Source organism: Topomyia yanbarensis, chromosome 2 (assembly GCF_030247195.1).
Source record: "Topomyia yanbarensis strain Yona2022 chromosome 2, ASM3024719v1, whole genome shotgun sequence".
Classification (NCBI taxonomy): Eukaryota; Metazoa; Arthropoda; class Insecta; order Diptera; family Culicidae; genus Topomyia; species Topomyia yanbarensis.
In genome coordinates this window covers 35,745,444-35,768,692 of record NC_080671.1, presented here as the reverse complement: position 1 = coordinate 35,768,692, position 23,249 = coordinate 35,745,444, and the positions used below count along the sequence as shown (strand labels likewise).

Genomic DNA, 23,249 nt, shown 5'->3' with positions numbered 1-23,249 from the left:
CCTAATTTGAAATACCCAAGGATTTCCGTAATTATAATATATACAAACGCTCAGTATAGAATTGAATTAAATTGGAGTTGATGTAGTTTTCGATTTTTGGTCATATGACTCTCTTAGTGCAACGTTTCGAAGGAATAGCCCCTCATCTTCAGAAGAAAAATATAGTGCAATTTTTACCAGGACCACAAATATTTTCTTTTTCAAGTAGAATGTAATATTTAGTTTGTTTCCGCAAATGGCTCTGTTCTACACTAAAATGGAAAATTATTTATAGGGAAACAGAAGACAAAAATAGATTTGTTTTCTTTAACCTGAACAAATACATCGCAAGATTAAATTAGCTTGGATACTAACAAATATTTCAGATTAGTTGAAGATCTTATGACACATCTTAGAAATGGATTTGGAAATATCAGGATAGATCTGAGTCGTGACAGTTGCCACGAACACGATTGGTGAGAGCTCGGGGGTGGGGAGGGGCGACAAATGAGGAATGGTAAATGATGATTAGTTCTGTGACATTATTTTTTATATAGGGCGAAATTTTGATTCCTTATATTTTTATTATACATAATGTAACTGATAATTTACACGCCATTTCACTAGAACTTTGTTATTCAAACACAAAGTTGCTCTCGGCGATGCTACGAGAATAATATAAATATGAATTATGTTAGAAATCTATTTTCTCACTACTAGGTGGATTACTTGGTGATCTGTACATTCATATACTATCCAACGGATAAATACATCGGTTTAGTTTAGCCCCTAAAACACCCGTAAAGCAATACTCTGTATGTAACGGTCTCATTTTTAGTTAGTGGAAATGGGTAAGCGAGGAATAAAAATACAAAATGTTTAATATCTCCGCCGTTCGTGAACGGATTTTCACAATCTATAGCTTGTTCGAAAGGTAGCTTTTTAGCATAGTACCACTGCATTGCTTTGTTTGAAAATTATTCGCTTTAAACTCTTTGTGTTTTGACAAAGTCATCCATATCTCAGAAAGTAAACAACATATCGAAAAACAAAAATAATAGTGTCAAATGGCAACTTTAGGCATTTCATTTGAAACTAATACCGTTAAAATCGGTTCAGCGGTTGCTGAAATAATTACATGACATTAGTGCACATACATACATACCCACACACAGATACATTCAGATATTGTACCAATTTGTCGAGCTGAGTCGATTGGTATATGAAACTCGGCCCACCGGGCCTCGGAAAAAGTTTTTAAAGTTTGAGCGAATCCTATACATTTCTTTTGTAAGAAATGTAAACAATCGATCCCTTTGAAAAAAAAAAATAGAAGAGGACCCCTTTAAGAGGAAATATTCATTCATTCACCAACAAAAGTATTCATTTGTTATATGAGGACAAATGGAAGGCAGGAGGTGGCTCTGTTATAACTAAGTAATCAATGTCAGGTGCATTTTTGCTCTAGCGCGATGAATACCTAATCACTCACTTATTTAAATATATGGAATCCAAAAAGTCTACTCCAAATCAAATTCATACAGATACTTCTTTAATCTTCCCAAATGACTCACTGAATCGATCAAGAGTCGATTCATTTTTTTTTTGCGTGAATCGGACACGATTCACTCTCTACACTGAATCGATTTGTCCATCTCTAATCCAATGAAGCATAAATAGCATAGCATATACGATTGCACAAATCGTGGATGGCTGTATAATGATCAGCTAATATTTACCAAGATATCCACAATACCGTATCGCAAGAAAAACATTTGGGATTTACGCTTTTTCTTCATAGTGGAAAAAGCATCACAGTGTACACCTGGCCACGTCCTTACAATCGTCGAGGAAGGGAAGGAACGTTAGATCAACATCTACTTGCCAAAGTACAGGGAAGCCATACTACTTTCATAGATGTTTCAGCGATAGGAGTTTGGGTTAGTAGGACAGGTTATTTATGAGGAACTTATCCAACAACATTTCAGTGCAAAATGAATGTAACTTACCTTGTTTAGTCCGTATTTACAGCAGAATCGGAAAATGTTTTTTTCATTTGCCAAAATCAGGCGAAACTGACGAAAGAACGAAGCTTATTTTCATACCACTAGCACTTTGCGAAATCTAAAATGAGACAACGGGCTAGGACAAAGCAAGCATGTAGCAGAGCGTTTTCATTATTCTCTCCGCACGCTCATTTTCGCTTTGAGATTCAGAATGATATTGGTAACTTCGATATTTAACTTACTGCTGGGGAAACGAAAATACTCTAGAAATGATATTTATTTGTCGATCCTCGATTCTGTGGATTTGCGAGCTAATTATGGTATTGTAAGACGGAAGCCTGATCGGTGTGCATATTTCTCATTTTAACTATGTTCTAGTTGCATTATTAGATGCACATTGCATTAATTTCATTTAATGAATGAGAATCGCAAATTACTGAGCATGCATCAAAATGAAATTGCAACTTCGGATTGTCATAGGAAAACGAAAGTCGCTGCTGCTGCTACTCGTTTTCATGGAATCGAGAGAGGAGGGGACATCGCCTTTATTGTTTGATTTTTTCATGCATTTAGCGACGAAAAAAGTAGGGAAGGGACGAAGATGAATTCTCTGAATTTCGTCGTTCATTGAATAGGTATAAGAATTTTTGGCTCTGATTTACAGTAAGAAAATTATTTGGATAAAAAATATAAACATTGAAAAAATAACATAAAACAATTTCACCTGATCTTAATTAACTGAGGGGCAAGAATTATCTTCCATCATCAGTAAAATCATTGCATCAATAGTCATTTATAGATGGCGCTAAGCGGAACGAGCGGGTGTATTTTTGGCGGCTAGATTCACGCGCGTGCATTGCAAAGTTATCAGAATGTGAAAAAATCACTACGTACAATCTATCTATTCTCACGATATTCACACCTATTAACACTTAACTATACAGAAGAAATGACTATGTGAAGGATTGACTTCGATTATCCATAAAATACATTATATACTATAGGGAAACTTTGAAAAATATCGGACAAACAGAAAGACACGTCCGAGCGGTTCGGCAGTGCTCCCACTTTTCTCATCTCTAATCCAATGAAGCATAAATGCAACGAAAATATGAGTGCGTGGGGGTGATGAATGTTGTCTCCTTTACGGGGAGGACTATAACATCAGTTTTTGCCGTATTAATAGGATCCGTTAGTAAGAGATAAAACCTGCATTTCCTGCGACCACATATATACTATAGTAGACAAATAAATTTACAGCTAACTATTATTCCTTTGCACTTCAAATCTAATATAACAACCAGATCGACAAAGGTTAAGGGTTACATTGCAACATTTGCCACTAGTCACTTTCTCTCATTAAGATCCATTGCCTTGATACACATGGAACGACTACCAAACGGCAGCCCGAGGTAATTAACACGATCCAACCCAAAATGGAGAAGTTTTCGTTCACGCTACAAAATTCGACACGAATCGTCCAAAGCGATTGGTCGAAAGTGAAAAATGGGTACCCCGACTGAAGGCAGCTTTCCGCTGGCAACATCAAACAAGTTGCCGCATCAACCCTGCAACAATGTGAGCAAGCTGCAATAAATTGAAGTTACATATCTGCTAATTACGCTTTCGATCCTATTGCATCGAAAGGGAAAACATTTTATATATGTAGGGTGATGAGCCCATTATCGCAATGTTTCTATTATCACGCTACCCATTTGAAGCCGTTGGTTAGAGCAGTGTCTGCCATCTTTGTTTAACGCATTGAGTCAAATGGTAGCGCAACAATAGGGGCACTCGATTCATGTTTTCGTTGCGCTCAAACACGAGAATTTCACTGTTTTCAGCGCATGTATGTTATTATCTTGGTACTTAACAACAAAGCAAAGCTATTGATGCCAATTTGTACGCATTCCATTGTTGGTAGGCCGAGTAATTAATGAATCAGTGAGGCGCCCTGCTTAGTATGGTGAAAATAGGCACTTCACCCTACATGGGTAGGTACGCGCCAATGCAGGGCCCTTGCTTCAAACGCTACTACCGCGCCAATTCATTTGGATTTGAAAACTCATATTAGACCCATTGAGAAGTACAACTGAAGCTGATCATAGCAAGCTAAACTGCTGCTGATGTTAGAGAAATCCGATTGCATGTCGCTGCCTGTGAGTTCCCACACAATTTCCCCCCTAGAGGTCTATGTGGTGGTGATGGTAGTGGTGGCAGTTCTTCTGGTCCAAGCAAGCAGTTATACTCTATCGTTCAAGACTTTTTTTATTACTCTCGCTACCTACTATCTAGCGTGCAATGGCATCTCTGTTTTTTCATTGGTAGCTAATTCGATGAAGCAACTTCCAGCACAGCTGACTGTAGGTAGCGTTGGGTACCTATCTAGATTCCATCATCATCATCATCATTTGGAACCCCGGGCAATAATCATAAAAAGCAATCGTTTGCCTCGATACCAGGCTCGATCCCAGGAACTCTGCCCTGCAATATCTTAAAGCGATTCGTCGGCGAGAAGCGTTTTGTTTATTTTGCACGCACATACGGTGTTAAATGAAATATTTTACGTTGCTCATAGTAGTAAAACAAAAATTAAGGGTCCCCGAAAAGCGGTGGCTAGACGCGGCAATTTGTCGAACCCAACCTTTGGTAGCGAGTTAGGATGATACCATCCAATTCGTGAACGAGCAAACGATGATAACTGCAATTTTCGGCTCCAGATCGCAAAAGCCGTACAAAGTTAGACCTATCTATTTCCGGGTGAGTGTCAGTGATCCAGATTTGAGCGTAATGAGTTCCAGCCGTAGAAAGCTAACGGTTAGCCTGAGGGTACAGAGAACCACGAGTCTCCATCAATCGCGTGTGCGAGCGAAGAAGGTACACCTGAAGAGTCACGTGTATAAACATAAAAAAATCCAGCAGTAGGCTGTGTGGTGGATTATATTCAAATAATGAAGATAGTTGAGTTATTAAAATATAATTTGCGGCGAGTAGTAAATCATCAATCATTTCCCTTGACAGGAAAGCACTTTATGACTGGTTTGCTGGATTTGCGTTAGTGACTGATGGGATTTGAGAAGAGTAGTGAAACAGACCGAAGCTGGTTCAATTGTGCAAATGTATTCTTGGTTATCGTATTCAATAAAAAAAATCGGATCTATCGAATTGTTTGATTGGAAAAGTACACAGTTTTGTCGCACAACTCTCGACTGAACATTTATCTTTCCTCGCCTTAAGCGAAAACCATTAACGAACAAAGTTTTTTTTCTTAACTAGAACTAGCGGTTGAGTTTACTGCGATATTTTTCCATTAATTAATTATACTGTTTATGCATTCTTCCTTGCTTCACAAGTGGTCGTTCAAATGCCAAAAACCGTTTCGCACCGCTTGAAACCAGAACCACAGCCCTACACGTTTCCTTTGCACTGGCTGCGAAAGTAAAAACCGCATACTGATCTCCCCATCCCTACAAAGTACCTACATTTATACGTGAGGATGCTGGAGGTGAGCGGAAAAGATTTTGAGCATGTACTGCCTGTGTTTAAACTTAGTTGTATAGGCATAGTTTTCGCGATCTCCCCTTGCCGAGCCCCGGCGCAGCATATGTGTGACTTGAAGTGCGCTTTGAAATTGGCGTCCTCGGCCTTTTCACCCACCAACCATACCGCCGCCGTGTTGCGTCGTTTGGAAGAGGAGGTGGTACTGTTTAAGCAAAAGTTCACCTGGGTGAGAAATTGAAGGGGCGACACGGCTAGATTAATAGATTTAGCAGGAGATTTAGATAAAGAGTTTAATTACATTTAGATTACTGCGCGAGAGTCGTGATGGGGAGTTTGCTGTTCGCTCTTACATACATACTCACATACAAACGAGGTGTACCGGTTGTGTGTTTTGCATCGCAAAAGTAGGCCGATGCCTTTGGAATTCGACGAGACACCTTTATACACTCGAGGCGGTTGGAGTTGAGGTGACACAATCTTTGGGTTGAGTCACATTCAAAGTAGTTGCGCAGTGGTTCTCACTGCCGGTTGACCACGATGAGGGTTGCCATGTGTTTTTTTTTCGTTGTCATAACATGAGTTGTTGCAAATTAATATGCAACTCAATGCAATGACGTAAATTATGACTTGTTATGAAGCTTTTATGATTCAGAATACCACATATTTTGCATCAGTGAATTATTTGTCAGAATGTGCCCAAAATGTGAACCTTTAAAACCGCTGAACTAACTGTCAGAATAAACTTAGTGGTAAATGAATCGGTGCATTCCAAACACTGTTATTGACAACTAACAAAAGAGAAATTTTCTTTCATTCGCCTACGGACTGCTCTGTGCTCGGTGGGTAACGGCTTAGTTCAAAGTTTATTTTGTCAAGAAGTGCTGCCCCTGTTTGCTCTACATGTTACAAATTGCCCGATTCCAATGTATTTGTTTTTGTCTACATGTGTCGTCCCAACAGGGTAGTACATGAACCAGTGATGGAAAAATATATAACATTTAACTCATCTTCAACATTAAATAAAATACTTCTTGCTATCAAACTTACGATGAATTGATTTTGACAATATAGTGCGTTATTATCAAAAAGTGTATTACTGTCAAAAAACGATCATGATGGTTTCCAGTGGTACAAAGTAGAATTAAGAGACGTTAAGAGTCCCAGACAGCTACAGTACTCAATTGCATAAAACGATGACTAGTTCTTCGTTTCTGTTCCCCAGATTATTTGCGGTCTACATTCAGTGACTGACCAGTGCCAGATAGGCTGACGTATTTCAGCCAAGAATCGATTCACTGGGCTCCTGCTCCCATGTCGTAAAAGGCTACTAATGATTTCAAGAGGGTTTTATCATGCTGTGACAAAAATGATCTTCCACTCATAATCAGCAGCGATGCAAATACCCACCACATTATTTGGGGCAGCTTATATATTACTTTGAGAGGCACCAAATTGATGGAATACTTAAGAAGAACAATCGTGGTCATTTGACCGAAAGGGTCATTTGACCGAAAGGGTCATTTGACCGAAAGGGTCATTTGACCGAAAGGGTCATTTGACCGAAAGGGTCATTTGACCGAAAGGGTCATTTGACCGAAAGGGTCATTTGACCGAAAGGGTCATTTGACCGAAAGGGTCATTTGACCGAAAGGGTCATTTGACCGAAAGGGTCATTTGACCGAAAGGGTCATGTGACCGAAAGGGTCATTTGACCGAAAGGGTCATTTGACCGAAAGGGTCATTTGACCGAAAGGGTCATTTGACCGAAAGGGTCATTTGACCGAAAGGGTCATTTGACCGAAAGGGTCATTTGACCGAAAGGGTCATTTGACCGAAAGGGTCATTTGACCGAAAGGGTCATTTGACCGAAAGGGTCATTTGACCGAAAGGGTCATTTGACCGAAAGGGTCATTTGACCGAAAGGGTCATTTGACCGAAAGGGTCATTTGACCGAAAGGGTCATTTGACCGAAAGGGTCATTTGACCGAAAGGGTCATTTGACCGAAAGGGTCATTTGACCGAAAGGGTCATTTGACCGAAAGGGTCATTTGACCGAAAGGGTCATTTGACCGAAAGGGTCATTTGACCGAAAGGGTCATTTGACCGAAAGGGTCATTTGACCGAAAGGGTCATTTGACCGAAAGGGTCATTTGACCGAAAGGGTCATTTGACCGAAAGGGTCATTTGACCGAAAGGGTCATTTGACCGAAAGGGTCATTTGACCGAAAGGGTCATTTGACCGAAAGGGTCATTTGACCGAAAGGGTCATTTGACCGAAAGGGTCATTTGACCGAAAGGGTCATTTGACCGAAAGGGTCATTTGACCGAAAGGGTCATTTGACCGAAAGGGTCATTTGACCGAAAGGGTCATTTGACCGAAAGGGTCATTTGACCGAAAGGGTCATTTGACCGAAAGGGTCATTTGACCGAAAGGGTCATTTGACCGAAAGGGTCATTTGACCGAAAGGGTCATTTGACCGAAAGGGTCATTTGACCGAAAGGGTCATTTGACCGAAAGGGTCATTTGACCGAAAGGGTCATTTGACCGAAAGGGTCATTTGACCGAAAGGGTCATTTGACCGAAAGGGTCATTTGACCGAAAGGGTCATTTGACCGAAAGGGTCATTTGACCGAAAGGGTCATTTGACCGAAAGGGTCATTTGACCGAAAGGGTCATTTGACCGAAAGGGTCATTTGACCGAAAGGGTCATTTGACCGAAAGGGTCATTTGACCGAAAGGGTCATTTGACCGAAAGGGTCATTTGACCGAAAGGGTCATTTGACCGAAAGGGTCATTTGACCGAAGGGGTCATTTGACCGAAGGGGTCATTTGACCGAAGGGGTCATTTGACCGAAGGGGTCATTTGACCGAAAGGGTCATTTGACCGAAAGGGTCATTTGACCGAAAGGGTCATTTGACCGAAAGGGTCATTTGACCGAAAGGGTCATTTGACCGAAAGGGTCATTTGACCGAAAGGGTCATTTGACCGAAAGGGTCATTTGACCGAAAGGGTCATTTGATCGAAAGGGTCATTTGACCGAAAGGGTCATTTGACCGAAAGGGTCATGTGACCGAAAGGGTCATTTGACCGAAAGGGTCATTTGACCGAAAGGGTCATTTGACCGAAAGGGTCATTTGACCGAAAGGGTCATTTGACCGAAAGGGTCATTTGACCGAAAGGGTCATTTGATCGAAAGGGTCATTTGACCGAAAGGGTCATTTGACCGAAAGGGTCATGTGACCGAAAGGGTCATTTGACCGAAAGGGTCATGTGACCGAAAGGGTCATTTGACCGAAAGGGTCATTTGACCGAAAGGGTCATTTGACCGAAAGGGTCATTTGACCGAAAGGGTCATTTGACCGAAAGGGTCATTTGACCGAAAGCGTCACTTCACCGAAGGAGGCATTTGACCGAAAGGGTCATTTAATTGATTGCAAAAACTAATGTCATTTAACTACTGCGCTTTGTTGTTTTTTCTTGTTTGTGACGAACCACTGCAACTAGTATTTAGATCTATTGTGGTAACCGCGTTTTGTTTAAATCGTTCCCAATATTTGCGTAGGTATTGTTGAAATCGATATATTTGAGGTAAGAATTATGCTTATGCGGGCAATATCATACCTTAGCGCAACTAGACCTATTTAATGATTTTTTGCGAGCAACAAATTGTTTGTTAATTAAGATTTTTTGAAAATCTCCGACAGAATAACAGATCGAAATATGAATGACTTCAGTCAGTTGAGCATTACCAAACATCTCAAATAAAGGTGAGAACAATAGAAATGTGGAAACAAACATAATATGGACTAGTTCAAGCCTCTTTAAATTCCTTTGGTTCACGTTTTTGAGTGGAAAAAGCCAGCAAATCAAAAAAAAATAAAATCTTTCCCAATTTTCGCTTCTAAAAAGGATAAATCGAAAGAGTCAATCATCTCGAAAAATGTGGAGTAAACATTGAAAAAAACGTTTCTTTAAAACATGATGCGTATAAACCCGAAATGAATAAATGTCGTCTATCAATACCTCTCTCTCTCTTTCTGAAAACTGAAAACCTTTTAGAGCTCTATGAAGGATGTGAAAAATATTGCTAAGACAGACAGGTATAACAGAAATGTATAGAAACAACAACTTATTGAAAGAAAACCAATAACAACAAATAATGTAAATACAAGGATAAATAAATAATATTTAATAGTAGACAAACGAATCATATTGGGTCGCATATAAATATTTCTCTATTACGGTTTTTCAGTCAAAAAGAATAAGCATTTTTGTAAATATTACTTTCGGCCAAATAACTCTTCAACTAATACTAATCGGCCCAAAGACATTTGGCAAAATAGCCTTCGGATAAACGACATTCGGTCAAATAGCATTTGGACAAATGGCATTCGAACAAAAGGCATTCAGCCAAATGACCCGTTCGGTCAATATAAATTCGACCAAATGATCGATTCGACCAATGGGTTCTTTCGGCCAACAAATAACAATTCTGTCGCTTAAGTACGATTTGCACCAATTCCTCGCAACATCCCATTTGTCTGTACGACGAGTTATTTTTTGCGGATCTGCACTTAAATATCGATCTTAATCGATAGTAGGAGTACCAATACACTTATTTGAGAAATTTTGGGAGAGTTATATCTTACGTGTATAATTTTATAGAGAACATGTCTACAGCAAACTTGCTCAAAATGAGCTATGATATAAGACGGCAAAACAAAAAAAATAGTATTTTTTTGAAGATTTTGTAAAATGGGAGAGAAAAAATTAGGGTACAATGGAACAAGATTTGATTAATCGTTTAGGAAGACAACAAACCACAAATCTGTAAGGAAAACCCGAAAACCGCCTGTTGTTCAAATCTGGAACCACTGTGCGTCGTTTAGCATGAACATGATGACCATACAATTTGAAGTTGCTCTGTGATTGACCAGAACAAGTGATATTGCACAGAGAATCAACGAATGGAACCTGTGAGTAGGTAACCATCCTCAATGTGCACGTTTCGAGAATTCTACACTTTAAAATGCCAATAACGGGAATGGCCATGTCCATCCAGTCATTAGGAAACGAAAGAAATGACAGCACAATAAATTTTGTTAAGGAGACCGTGTATATCTCTGCATCTCTACGGGAAGGAGTTTTTGTTAGTGGGAGAGGATAAAGCAGTTACACAAATCTGGACTCATCTACGCAATTATCATGTGTTTATTGCTCTAAGCAGCCGGTTGCCGAGAATTGATGATAAATGTATCGTTTGTTGAAATAATTAGGAAATTCTCAGCTTGTAAAAAATACAACTTCAACATCTGATAGCTGACTATCGGAAGTGTTACTTGCGTTTAATTGAATCGAACGGCATATGGACGATTATAATAGTATTCCTTAGTTCCGTCTACAAAAGACATTCCATGAAAAATACATTTCAACGAAAAGCGATCACCTTTACTGTCTCGAGTCAAAATAGATACCTATGTGATTGAAGCTTTCGTAATACGATGATTGAATAAGGTGTTGACGCGTTATGCCAACCAGAGTACCTGAAACGACCGACTTTCTATGTCGCAAATGCAATCGATGACATGCGTGCGTAGTTTTTATGGTAACTACTGGAAATAGAGAAAGTACGGAGTACGTAAAGAAATTAATTAGCTAGTATGATACAACAATATGCTTAAGCTAGAAAATGCAGAAGATGGAAGAAATGCAGCAGCGATTTCTGTTTTATTACCTCTTACAACAATAATCAAGCTAAAATATTATTAGGCACAAAATGAAATATGGTTAACATCGCATTTAATGATATAATACATGTGCTACTCAAAATGATATGTTATGAGTACGAGTATATGCAAATAATCAATACAGTGCGAACATACATGATTCAACAACCATCATTCCAGTCAGACAGAACCATGCGCATTTCCAACACCCATTAAGTGCCGTATGGATTAGTTCCTTAGTTGGTTGAATAAACACTACACAAGCAAAGAAATGTCAGCTCAATTGGGATCACAAAGTAGCCAACACAATCATTTATTATCAGCTATTCAATAAACGGTAGATGATTTTCCAAGTATTTATTATATTGTACGAATATGAAAACGAAATTAAAATGTTTAATGAAAATCCTACGCAAACCGCGAGGAAAGGTAGAATAAAATAGCAACTGATGGTTGTTATAACTTTGGCTCTCATGTGTTCGCGCACCAGGTTACTATGCATCATTTTCTAAGCAAACAGAATGGATCACAGCCAAAAAAAGCTTTCTTGTGGATGACGACGAACGGTTTGTAATGCGATCTTTCCTAATGCTTGTCTTCACCAACACATGGAAATGTATCGTTCGTATAAATGTATGAGTTAATAATGTCTTCGACAAAGTTATTACAAAATTACTATTCTATTAAGGTGCAAAAGAAAAAAATATTTTTCATTGCTGAGTAAAAAAAGTTTTTCTAAAAATGGGAGCACCCTCTTGAGAATAGTTAAGTTGCTAATCGATTACAATGCACTATTAAGTTTCATGAAACTTTGCTGAAGACATCTAACCATGAAAATTTCATGGAAAGTCTGCAACTAGTTTTAAGCGTCTTCTATAGGTTTGGGATCTTTATATAACGTCAAAACCCGACACTGGGCTGAATTGACTGGCTTGATAATTGCTCATTACTTTGCGATTGAGCCGGATTGCGGACCGTTGCATGGATCCTTGTGAGCAAAAGCCACCTAATAAACCAAAGACCCGGTATAACAAACTACAGCTCGGTCAAGCATGTCAAATAAGTGAAATTAAAGACATGTAAAACAACAACCTGTAGTCAGCAAACAAAACACGTTAAAATTTATAATTGAATGTTACGGCAATAAAACAAATTTCATCTTAATTTTAAAGTCAAGTGTTGAATAATTTGCAAAACTCGTTGAAAAACACTTTTGCTAGTCCGCGAAATTTTAAAACCAAAATTTGTAAGAGTCAATTTACCAAAGTATTTTTTTCAATTCTGCGCATCTCGATATAAGACATTCTAGGACACAGTGTTTCGCGTGGAGCAAAAAACCAAGCTTAAATAACTAAAAAAATAATATTCTTTACCATAGAGACTTCAAAAACACAAAAAAACGGTCAAAAAATATGAAGAAACTCTTCGGAGGATATTAAAGATCTACAACTATTTAGGCGTGAATATTGTTGACTTCCTAAACATAGCTTTAGCACCATTGCATTTAGGACCAAAAGGCAAGCTTCACCTATTTTATTAAACATTTCACATTTTGATTATTCTTTACCACAAATATAGGAATATATCGAATAATCCAAAGAACGCTCTAGTACAGACAAAGAACGCTCTAGTACAGACCAAACGAGACACTCCTTTTTCGTCGTTCATTTGAAATTTGAAGTTCGCTAGTTGGAATAGTCATCACTAACAGCGGTGTGATCGTTCAAAGATAAAAAATTGTGAGTAATTTCACGTATGTATATTCGGTGGCGCATATGATCAAGTGAGACGATGAAGTTGCGCATTGTATCCGCTTTCCGTATCCGAGATATGAACGATGGCAAACCAAAGAAACAGTTAGCTATGGCATTTGTGTTTCGACTACGTCTCGTCAGAATCCGACACTAACTTAGTGACAGGACAAAGCTAGCACCGCAATATCTTTTCTTGCGTGCCATCATACATGACTAGGTCGGAAGGAGCAAAAATCGTGGCTCTGTCTTTGAAGCTAACGTCAATCCGGCGCCACGGCTTAAACCTGTCACTAAGTTAGTGTCGGATTCTGATGAGCCGAAGTCGAAACACAAATTCCATAATAGATTAAGTTTTAGTTCCGTTCACGTGCAAAAATGGATTTACCCCATTTTCTCCTTAGAGAAGAAAATTTGGTTTCCACCCAAATCTTTCTCATTAGGGAGAAATATAACATAGTACAGAATTAGTTCCAACTGTTGTGTCTCTTAGTCTGTGGCTTCAATGAGTCATCGACAAGGACACGTTAAATATCGTAACAAGCGAAATCCAAATAAATGGTGAATGTACAAACGGACAGCGGTGACTGTACCAACATACATGTGCGGAGATTGTGAAGTGATAACATGCGAAGATTGACGACTTGTACGGAACGACAGTTTTATTTTATGTTTTTTTTTTGTTCGTTCGCATATTGATCCACTTACCGCAGTAAAATGTATATTTATGTGTGAGGTTTTGTCCGAATTTTAAGATCTGCACAGCCGTTGTTGCTCAAACATGTATCAAGAAAATACGATCAACTTCTTTGGATTTCTGGATTTGGTTGCGACCATGTGGAAATCCATCGCACGGCCGTGCTTCGACCGACCCGGAATGGCTAAATAAAACAAAAACTACATACTGAAATACGTGGTGCAATCTAGCAATCTTCGAAGCTTCCAGAAGTAATGCTCGATTAATTCAATTTCACTTAATTTTTACGCAGTCAGCCTACAAAATGTGTAACTAACCAACACTTTTCAACGGCAGAAATTAGAGTAGACCATGAAGCCCCCGACGGCGAACCGTAATTCGTGTCTTGTATAAACACTCGCAACGATTATCCCCCTCACTCACCGACAAGGTGAAGAAAGTCATAATCGCTTACACATGGTGCCCTAACTATCAAGATTAAATGTACAACGTGCCCGGCAGTACGAAAACTCCGGTAGTCCCGTTCCGGTATCTGACTGATGATTACGAAAACATTAATCGGCGAAAAGGTCTACACATCGCCGGCTCCCTCTGGTTGTAACGAAATTTGCGTGAAAACAACGTAATTTTATGTGCCTACCGTTCCATGCGCTTCCCTTCTTCGAAACCAGGCGAACCAAAATCCGAAAGAAAACCATTGAGATTTTCATCGATATTTTATTCAACAACGGAAGGTATCATCGTGTCTTCTTTACTGTTTCACATTCGGCTCCTGTGCTAATAATGGTAGAACCCTGACCGTCAGGATCTCCACGCGCGATCACCAGAAGCCGATGAGTTTACGATCAATCGCTTCGGGCTAAATTTGCATGTGTTGCAACAAAATTTGCTGTTGTTTTTTTTCATCCTCCCATCCATCCATCCATCAGTCATCCATCATTGTCGATCGTCGTGCTTACGCCATCTGACATCAGGATGGGTCTTGCTTTTAAGTTTACCCACCAGCATCGGATAGCCGGATATGTATATTAGTCTAATTATGCTCGAATTAGTCGCTTGGTGTCTACTTATTTAACAAGTTACGATAAATTTCAATTAGTTCTTCAATAAACCGCCAGATTGTTTCACAAAAAAAAACGATCGATTGGTGTCTAGAAATCCGCGAAACACCTGACTCTTTCGGTACATGTATCTATTGAATAGTGCACCGGACACTCGAAACCAACCTCTTTCACGGATAGATCAATGCAATAGTTGTTATTAATTTAATTACACATTACCACCGGCAAAGATCAAAGCATCTGTGGCGATCCGAATCGTGGCCGCTTCATTTATGCCCCGACCCAAGACGATCTCGCACTTAGCAGTCCGAAACGGATCTAGCACGATTGCTATGGCTACTGTTTGAACTACGCATTATCACCCCGTCCGACGCGTCTCCTCACAATCCTTCTCCGCAGCCCGACTCATACCGAAGTGAGCCTAGCGGGTCAGTCAATGGTGGTTATGGTGGCCAGCAAAACACGTTCAAGTGGATCCTGACTGCCCACACACTGACTGCTCCTTGACTCAAAGAGAATATATAGAAAAGATTAAACCATTACTAATATTTCCGCTTTTTAATCTGTATATATCTCCTTTTCTCTCGGCTAATTACAGGTATCCGCTACCGATCCGGACTGTGGCGTCAATGCGATGGTAAATTACACCCTCGGCGAAGGCTACAAGAAGATCACCGAGTTCGAGATACGTTCCAGCACGGGCGAGGTTTGCATCGCCGCCGAGCTGGACTACGAGACGCGCAATTCGTACGAATTCCCAATCATTGCCACCGATCGAGGTAAGTTCCGTAGGTTCATAATTTCAGCAGCTTATGATTTGTTGTGAAATGATACAATGGGATGTTTTAGGTACACTGAATAGGGTGTGTGACACACTGTGTATCCGAGTTCAAAGTTTATCTCTTTCTGTTACACTAGTGTCACATTAAGTGCGACACTGACTATATGGGGGAAAAAGTAAAGATATTTCTTTTTTTACAACTGAATGGAAATTCTTGGTGACATAATTCGCCATTTTGCAGTCAATTTCAAATGTAATACCTGTAAATAATACGTAAATCCAAACATCATAAGAGCAACAGAAATCAGTGTTAGTAATTATGTCAAAAATACATTTTTTGTCGATTATAGAGGTTTTAACCTTAGGGCAATTCGCCTCTGTTTTTGGGATAATAAAAATCTATAACACTGTGCGGCGTTCGGAATCGAACCCAGGTGAACTGCGCCAAAGGCAATCGGTTTACCAACTGCGCTATGCGCGCCACTAGAATACAATTTATAAAATAACGGTGACTTGATTTCCCGTCTACTAGAGCTAAAACAGAGCAGACCATGATACCTTCAATTCTTGATCTAGTAGACTACTACTTGTAAAATCATGATAAACTCCTCCCGGTGCGTTCGATGGCACGAAGTCTTCCACCACTCCAGAATATCTCCAGTAGCACGTGACTAAATTCGGCCAGCAAGGCGTAGGGTCATTGTAAAGTTTCAGAAGTGAAAGCAAATGCTTTTGGAAGCACTCATTCGAGTATATCTGCCAATTGAACGTTCCGGTTGTCACGGTGATGCGCTTTCCATACGAACAAATTGCCTGCCAAATCAGATATTTTTGCGGAAACCTTTGACATTTTATGATTTCTAACTTGCTCAGGAATGTCGAACTTATGACGAGCAGTGAAGGAAAGGAGGTCACGAAGCTGCTTTCACATAGGTCTCGTCATACATGCTGAGACAAAGCGGTTTCGTCAAATGTGATTTCCCCGTGATCTGCGCCTTTTGAACTTTTTTTCGCATCTTGCACATAAGTTTTGCTTAAATACAGTTTTTTCGCCATATCTACATAGTTGAACTATTAGAATTTCTCTTGATCTTCGGTATAGTGTGGAAATCTATTTTGGTCATTTTTTTTCTTGCTATCGACGGTCGAACGCTCTTGATGCCGTTCCTAAACTCGACTTACCGTAGATTGGACCATTCCCAGCCAGTGCTGCGAAATTTCAAAATCAGTTACTTATTTCTGATTGGATTTACCGAAACTAGCATTCAGATTCACCGCCTCCCTCATTCATTAACTTTCCAACTGACTGAAATTTCATGCAGTATCGAATTCATGAGAGCAGAGGAAATATAAATTCCTTCACCAACCTTTAAATTACTGGGTGTAGTAAAATTTTACTGGGGATTTGAATAGCAAACCGTTCGGTAATCAATTCAGCAAAACAATGCGGATACTGAACTCTCTGCAATCGGTTCTACCCAAACGTCAATAAATACTGATCAGTCAGCAGTTTCCTCTGAAAATGGCGACTTGACAGATGATTTGCTGTACCTGTTTTGTAAGTTTTTGACGAGGTTCGGTAATGTTGGTACAATTTTGCTGAACCATCAGTCAGTATTTTACTGGATAATGTTTATGTACCGAAAAAAAACAAAAGTACTGATAAATTCAGTGTAATATTGCGGGTTTCAGAAAATTATTAGAACAATTACTGAAAATCGCTAAAAAAATGAAAGCTTTACCGCAACTTTTAAACAATTTGTTGACAACTCGTTAAAAATATCACTTTACTGTGCAAGTCGTCGAAAGAAATTACTGAAATTTTGGCTGGCTTAGTGTGCAAGCATTCATTTGATATTATGTGGACAGTTTGAAGGCAGAAGTTGGCATCTTCTACATTTTCGAGCGACTGCGTGATCTATATCTGGTGCACTTTTGCTTAATAATCGCTCTCATAGGTAGAATAGAAACAAAATTCAGTTTACTTCTGAAACCGAACATGTCCAAATCTGAATGCGCTGTGCCGGGAGAACGAATGCCGAAGGAAACGAACCAAACATTTCATTTGTCGCGGTAGGCACTAATTTAATTTTATTTTCTTTCACGTTCATGCAGGGATGTCAATTTTTTCAAGCTCTGTTTCCAAATTCTAACTAATGGCACGGTGAGAAACATCTTTAATTTTTCTGCTAGTGAAACTTACACAATGTAAATAAAGTGATGCAATTTGATGCCGACCACCCTTAATTTTAATAGAATTCGTGTCTCTAATGCACAACTCAAATTGAAATGCTATTCCGAGGGGCCCAACATATTTTTTATGTTTATATGTGTAAGCTCATTTGATTTTGATAATCTCAATATATAGATGCCACATTTGCATTTGCACATATTTTATTGAAAACATATAATGGCCAGTTAGTTAAAAATTAGTTTAAATTAGATGATAACTTAACATCATGGTGATAACCTGGGAGATGCGAACTCAATCATGAATTCACTTTGAGCAAAGTATGTACAATCTTGAAAAGTTCACTTGTGTTGAATTGTTTTGTTTACACTCGTCTTCAATGAACGACAATGGGCTGTAATAGAGTTGCACAGAAAATCAATTTCATTTGCTCAGAACTTTCCAGGGAATACTTTTATATGCCTTTGCATTTCTAGGATCCACTGCATTTTGCTCGTGAGAAACAAGCACGTGGAGTGAGTGCGCAATAATTAGCCAATACTTTGTCTTAAAAATCAAATCATGTTTCTTTTCGAAGTTCAATTCATAAGGAATAAAGAAAACAAATGCAAACAAGCTTACTTTTTAGCAAATGCGAGTCCCCGGGCCTTGCGTTTGACTGTTTTCATCAAGTTTTGCACAGCCTTCTTAGTCACTTTCCTCATTGCACAACGCCAGTTTGCCTTAGAGCACTCTAGTTAGAGTATGGCCAAGAGGCCATGACGTATCCAAACGAACATGGAATTTGACGTATACACAATAGAAATACGTCAAATTTCATGTTCGTTTGGATACGTCATGGCCTCTTAGCCACACTCTAACTAGAGTTCTCTTGTCTGCCTTGGACTGCATCTCACTGACAAACGGTTTTTCGAGTCTTCCTAAGGTTCCGCTTGACGATTGCCAAATATTTTTCTGTTGGGAGGAGCTCTGGCGTGTGAATTTTCATGTCCTTGAGCACCACCTGGATATTGTACGCGGCATACTAATCCATGGAATTCTTTCGTAACGACAAGATGTAAAATCTGGCCAGAACAGAACGGAAAAATTGTGTTGCTTGAGGCAAGGCAACAGACCTTTCTACTGGTACCAGGCAATTGGCTGGTCGATGGTCCCGGTTGCGATGTAAATGTCGCTCTTCAAGGCACAGGAACTTATGGCTTGGCACACGAGATATTTCTTTGTGAACTTTGACTGCTTGATGTGTCTGAAAATCTCTAACACCTTTCCTCTTCTATTCGATATATAATTTTCCTGTTCAGGAAGCTATTTAAAGTTTACCTTGACGTAGGATTCTTACAGTTATAAAGTTACATCGCTTCTTCGGTGATGACTGAACCGATTCTCACAAACCAAGTCTCAAATAGATGGCATAATAGTTAAGCGGTTGGGTTTTGTACCCCTCATCGGGAATCAAAATATATTGGTTCAAATGGCACGCTCCACATATGTAGTCGGGGATTTGTGCCCTTGCACCCTCATACGCCCCGCTCCACTTCTCTTTATACCCTCCGCATCGATCTCCATGTCTTACAATACAGATGCCATTTGCTCTTTGCGAGCGTATGCCAGTTGAATTGCTGATGAAAGTAGGGTTAATTTACCTTTTCGGAAGCAAAATTGAGCATCTGATAACAAGCCTACACCCAATTATCAAGACGTCGTAGGATTATTTTCTTCGTCAACTTCCGGATACAGGAAAGGAATGCAATCGTCCAATACGAATTATGGTAGGAGGCTAATTTTCCCGGTTTATGAATAGCAATCACTCTCACTTGCCCCCAGTCATGTGAAATAATGTTCTGCTCAAGATACTTTTTAAACATATTCAACAAACGTCTTTTCGCAGGCTCAGGCAGATTCTTCAATAAGTCACGCATGATTTTCGGTATAGGGACAGAGTCCGGGTATACTTTACTGGTAAATTATAAACCCTATGGCGTCGAATATTGCTCGCTTTCGTTCGTTTCATTAGCATCGACAAAACGACGCCAATAACCGCATTTTTTCGCGAAGCAAGCTTTAAAAATTGCTGTTAAAAACCGTTTAACGCTCCAAGTTTTTTCGGCGTTCCACCACCACACTTCACATTTTTTTATATGCTTCATTATTTTCCGCATATGCATCAAAATACTCTTAATACCACCACGGTTTGGAGGATAGTCTGCTCACCGGCGTGCCAGACATATGTTTCATTTGGACTTGAAGCACGGCATCGATGAGCCTGCGAGATCATATTCTTCGTTCAGAGGAAGTTGCTGTACCGAGGCTATAGTAACTGTGACCTTACTCTCATATTTTTTCCAATCAATGGTGACCTCACGTACGAAACATTAATCGAGTTCACGCTGAAGCCGAGGGGAGGGTAATTCTACTGGCGGCTCTGAGCGGAGGTTCGAGCCGCCTTCCTATCCCTAGACGAAACAAGTACATTGAAGCTTATTGAATCAATATCATTGACGAAAGAAACAGATACGAATAATGCTTAGTGGCTTCCTAGAGAAATATCTTCAATAATTTGTGTATATGATTTGCCAAATTCTCACTCTCCACGCACGTCAGGAAACGCGTTTCGAAAATTCGAAATTCTATTTCCCAAATTGTTCATCAGATACATTTTACCAAAAGGCGTGCCTCCCCTCCCTCCCTTTACCATCCAACTAGAGCCACTTGTGGTTAATTCTGTTGGGTTATGTGTATGGCTTTGCAGTCTAATTTTTAAGCAAAAACAAACTATTTTGTCTTCATCCGACGTTTCGGTCCGTTTGGGACCTTTTTCAAGGATTCGATAATTGTTGTTTTGTTGTCAGATCTGCTGTTGGACAACAATGGATTGTCATATGGTTTTTCAGGATCATCTGTTCCGATCGTGTAAAGTTTTATCGGGATCGAAATGCTCGTCTTTTTCCTCTGAATTCGGTTCAGTTAATATCTTTCAGCTAACTAAGTTAATTCTATTGAAAGTATAGCACTTTGGGGTCCCCAAAATTACTCCACCGTAGAGTATCTCGGTCCAGAGTCGGAAAATGTTTTTTTCATTTTCCAAAATCAGGCGAAAGAACGAAGCTTCTTTCCATACAACTAGCACTTTGCGAAATCGAAAATGAGACAACGGGCATGTAGCAAAGCGTTTTCATTATTCTCTTCGCAGTCCGCACGCTCGCTTTCGCTTTGAGATGAGATTCAGAATGATATTGGTAACTTCGATATTGAACTTACTGCTGGGGAAACGAAAATACACTAGCAATGATATTTATTTGTCGATGCTCGATTCTGTAGATTTGCGAGCTAATGATGGTATTGTAAGACGGAAGCCTGATCGGTGTGCATAGTTCTCATTTTAACTATGTTCTAGTTGCATTCTTAGATGCACATTGCATAAATTTCATTTAATGAATGAGAATCACAAATCACTGAGCATGCATCAAAACGAAATTGCAACTTTGGACTGTCATAGGAAAACGAAAGTCGTTGCTGCTGCTACTCGTTTTCGTAGAATCGAGAGAGGAGGGGACATCGCCTTTATTGTTTTATTTTTTCATGCATTTAGCGACGAAAGAATTCATTCATTGAATAGGTATGAGAATTTTAGGCTCTGTCTCGGTCAATGCCAATCTTGAAAATTGAGATTATTGTTTGAAGTAAGCCATGTTTTACAAAGAGCAAACGCATTGCATTCACAGCGATGTATTGAATCTTGAAAAGAATCAATTTGAGGAATGATACATCTTCAATTCCACTGCTGAATACTGATTATATTCCTCACCTCAGTCGATGAATTAGCTGTCGAAGTATACGATCGCTGCAAGGAGGGGCTAGTAGTCAGTTAACTGTTATTACTGTTAGGAGAATTTCTATTAGAAGAGACTTATTAGAATCAGAAATATCAAAGGCTTTTAAAATCCGTCCACTATGTCAAAAATTTGGGCTTTGTTTGAGGTTCGCTTTCTTCGATAGAGCTGGAAACTTCTGTATGAATTTCAATATTCCAAATTGCTTCGGTTTCGTCCCTGCATTATTCGATTTTGTTTCAGGAGTCACTATCGAGGATATCTTAGTCACTATCTTATACCATGTTCACACTACAGAGTTAAAACACGTTATAATAATTAACAACAAGAAAAAGGTCATCAAGATAGCGTTAAAACACGTTTTAACTCGTAGTGTGAACGTAGTATTATACTACGTTCACACTACAGAGTTAAAACGTGTTTTAACGCTATCTTGATGATATTTTTCTTGTTGCTAATTATTATAACATGTTTTAACTCTGTAGTGTGAACGTAGTATTAGAGATCGTTTAATAGGTAGTTTAGGAGATGAAAGGTTCTCCCTTTGCCTGGAACTACTAAGTTCAGCAAAAGAAGGTCCTTCGTAGGGCTCTTCAGAGTCTGTACAACTAGAAGACAAAAGATCGAAGGGATTTTTCTGGATAAGTGGCACAGGTGTAAGCATTTCGACATAAGAGCACCCAGAGAGTTGTTTTAAAGATCATATGATTTTATACCCGCACAATTTGTACACCGAACATGTCAAAAGATCATCATGAGACTGGCAACAATAGAGATCCTTTTTTCCTTATGATACTCTTCGCACCGCGCCTTATGGTTAGGACGTGGTTAGGCAGACCCGGTGAAAGTCATTCTAAAAGAGTCAGATAGGATCTGATTCATCCCATCTACGAACGATACCGAATGCAATTGCACGCATTCGAATATCATAACTGACTGAAGTAAGGAGTTCTTGAAATGGCCAACTCCGTGCTTCAGCAAGTTTTGGACGGTCAGACTCAACTCGTAGACCACACCTTCAATCCCCATATTCGGCGAAGGTTCATATACACGGTACTCCAACATGAAGAGCTAATCGCAAGCAGCCGCGTTACGGTAGAATGACGTTTTGTCAGGTCCTTCGCAATTTGAATTATGTTAAGTGGTTTATCTTTGGGCTGGAATAAGATCACCCAAGGGCCACTCGATCCTCCTTAGTAAACCCTGACAAGAAACTGGTTGGAAGGTTGGATAGCGGAGGATGTGGTTTGCATTTATACGCATTTTCCGTTGGGAAATTCAGGGCCGGGAACGGAAATGGAAGGAGAGGGTCGATACTCTCTTATACAGAAAGAGGGACATACGGGAGTGAAACGAACAAATCAGGTAGGACGTTAAAGAGAGCAAAATTATCCAAATCCAATGTCTTCCGTTGCGTTGCGTTGCGTTGCGTTGCGTTGTGACGATGATTTTGGCGGATTGCACACTGACTTCATCATGTTCGACTGCTGATTATATAATAAGAGTTGCTTAGGAAATGGTAAGTAGGAATTCATACCAATCCGACCCATATTAAAACCTCAACAGCATGATAGCCATCATTGCCGGCCGCCCCCATCTCCATCGTTCACGGGGAAGGATAAAGGATAAGGTAGACAGGAAGTGTTGATGCTCCACCTACTTAACGGAAGGACGACGATTCATCAGACTCTTCCATAGGTGTCGCGGAGTTGGTAGTTTGGAAG

At 39.6% G+C, this 23,249-nt stretch overlaps 1 protein-coding gene across 1 annotated transcript in view; it reads left to right on the top strand.

Annotated features, from left to right (window-relative positions):
* LOC131682738 (protein dachsous) overlaps positions 1-23,249 on the top strand; it is a 340,941-nt gene that overhangs the window by 303,003 nt on the left and 14,689 nt on the right. Inside the window, exon 3 of the mRNA XM_058964437.1 lies at positions 15,322-15,502. Coding sequence (XP_058820420.1) covers positions 15,322-15,502 — 181 coding nt within the window. The remainder of the gene's footprint in view (positions 1-15,321; positions 15,503-23,249) is intronic.